Consider the following 1,987-nt stretch of genomic DNA (forward strand, 5'->3'; position numbering starts at 1 on the left):
ACCCCTGACCTCAAGTGCTCATCTCAGCTTCCCAAAGTGCTGGGATTACAGGCATGAGCCACCACACCCAGCCAGTTTTTATCTCTCTCTCTCTCTCTCTCTCTATATATATATATATATTCAGCATATATATATATTTATTCTGGAGACAGAGTCTCACTCTGTTGCCCAGGCTGGAGTGCAGTGACGCAATCATAGCTCACTGCAGCCTTAAACTCCTGGGTTCAAGGGATCCTCCTGCCTCAGCCTTTCAAGCGGCTGGGAACACAAGTGCGCCCCATCACACTGGGCTAAGTTTATTCTTTGTAGAGATGACCTCTCACTCTGTTGCCCAGGCTGGTCTCAAACTCCTGGGCTATAGTGATCCTCCCACCTGGGCCTCCCAAAGGGCTGAGATTACAGTTGTGAGTCACCTTGCCTGGCCCAACTCATTGCTGTTATTATTAATTATTATTCTGAGTTTCCCGTTTCTTCTGACGCTAACTCTATCTCCTGGAGGGGGAGAGCTGAGCCACCCACCCTTGGGCTGCAATTAGGAGCATCACTGTGGATGGCCCTACGGAGACTGTAAGGTCTAGGTGGGGTCAGGGTGCACATGGAGGCGCAGAGCCTCTTGCTAGCCAAGAGTCCTGGTTCCCCAGCAGGTGGCAGTGCGGGGAGCCCCGGCCAGCATCTCCAGCAGGCCCTGCTCGGCTGTCTGACCTTTTCCCACTGCTGTACCACAGATGGGGGAATGGGCCTAGGGACTCTCTGGAGGCCCTGGTGAAGCCAGGTGGGTTTTCCATGGGTTCCCCTGACAGCCCGAGCGCCTTCCTCACGTGTGGGGAACAGGCCACTGTCCCTCGCGGTGGTTCTGACCTTGGAGAGAGGCTCCTGGTCGCCCCAAATCAATTTCTCCGGCATCTGTTGCTTCTCAGGCGACAGCTGCAGCGGTGGTTCCCTGTCCAAGGCCAGGGGGTCGAGGGTGGCCAGCAGGCGCGTGTACGGGATCGACAGCCTGAAGCGGCCTAAGGCCCTCGCCAGGGTTCCCCAGGACAGCTTGCCGGGAGGATACTCGCCGGCAGGGGCCGAGGGTGGCGGCAACTTGCATTCCCTGTCCGGGGCTGTCGGGGAGCACCGCCGCGGCGAGGCCATCTCGAAGCCCTGCCCGCCGGTGGCCGCCCGCAAACCAGGATGGGAACGGTGGCGCCGCGCGCCCGCGCCTGCACCAAGCACTTAAGAGGCGCGCGCTACGCTGGGCCCGCAACTTCGACTTCGCTGCCTCCTCACCCGCTGGGTGAAAAATGGTGCCACCCCGCGCAGCACAGGTTACCCATAGAAAAATGGGCTTTGCAGCTGGGCGCGGTGGCTCATGCCCGTAATCCCAGCACTTTGGGAGGCCGAGGCGGGCGGATCACCTGAGGTCAGGAGTTCGAGACCAGCCTGGCAGGGTTTAGTGAAACCCCGTCTCTACTAAAAAAAATAAAATAAAATAAATACAAAAATTAGCCGGACATGGGGGCGTGCGCCTGTAGTTCCAGCTACATGGAAGGCTGAGGCAGGAGAATGGCTTGAACCCAGGAGGCAGAGGTTGCAAAAAAAAAGAAAAATGGGCTTTGCATTCTGGGAACCAGGCCGAGCCAGCAAAACCAGTGCCCCAGCCTCCAGCCCTCCCCTGTGGTTTCCGTGACTCCGTCACAGGGCAATTTCTTCATGTCCTCTGCCTGGGTACAGCTCCTGGCCAGCCCACTTCAGGTCAAAATAGAAAAGGTCAATAAGTTATGGGGTAGTCCCTGCACGAAATAAGATAGTTATTAGGGGCAGGTTTGCAACATTTGTAATAGCATGAGGGAAGTATCTGTCACAACCCCAACAACAGTAACAGGGAATAAAATGCTACCACCAGTCAGATGACAGCCCCATAGCTGGAAAAGCACAGGGTGGAGTGATTCAAAATATTGAAGGGTGTCAGCTTTGGATGATAAAACTAAAAGTGATTTTCTTCGCG

At 55.9% G+C, this 1,987-nt stretch overlaps 1 protein-coding gene across 1 annotated transcript in view; it reads right to left on the reverse strand.

Moving 5' to 3' along the window:
* The window catches only part of WDR88 (WD repeat domain 88), a 77,748-nt gene extending 76,545 nt beyond the window's left edge, over window positions 1–1,203 (reverse strand). The window contains exon 1 of the mRNA XM_011995277.1: window positions 859–1,203. Coding sequence (XP_011850667.1) covers window positions 859–1,134 — 276 coding nt within the window. The 5' untranslated portion in view covers window positions 1,135–1,203. The remainder of the gene's footprint in view (window positions 1–858) is intronic.
* Window positions 1,204–1,987: the final 784 nt, after the last annotated feature.

This window comes from Mandrillus leucophaeus, unplaced genomic scaffold (assembly GCF_000951045.1).
Source record: "Mandrillus leucophaeus isolate KB7577 unplaced genomic scaffold, Mleu.le_1.0 Scaffold48, whole genome shotgun sequence".
Classification (NCBI taxonomy): domain Eukaryota; kingdom Metazoa; phylum Chordata; class Mammalia; order Primates; family Cercopithecidae; genus Mandrillus; species Mandrillus leucophaeus.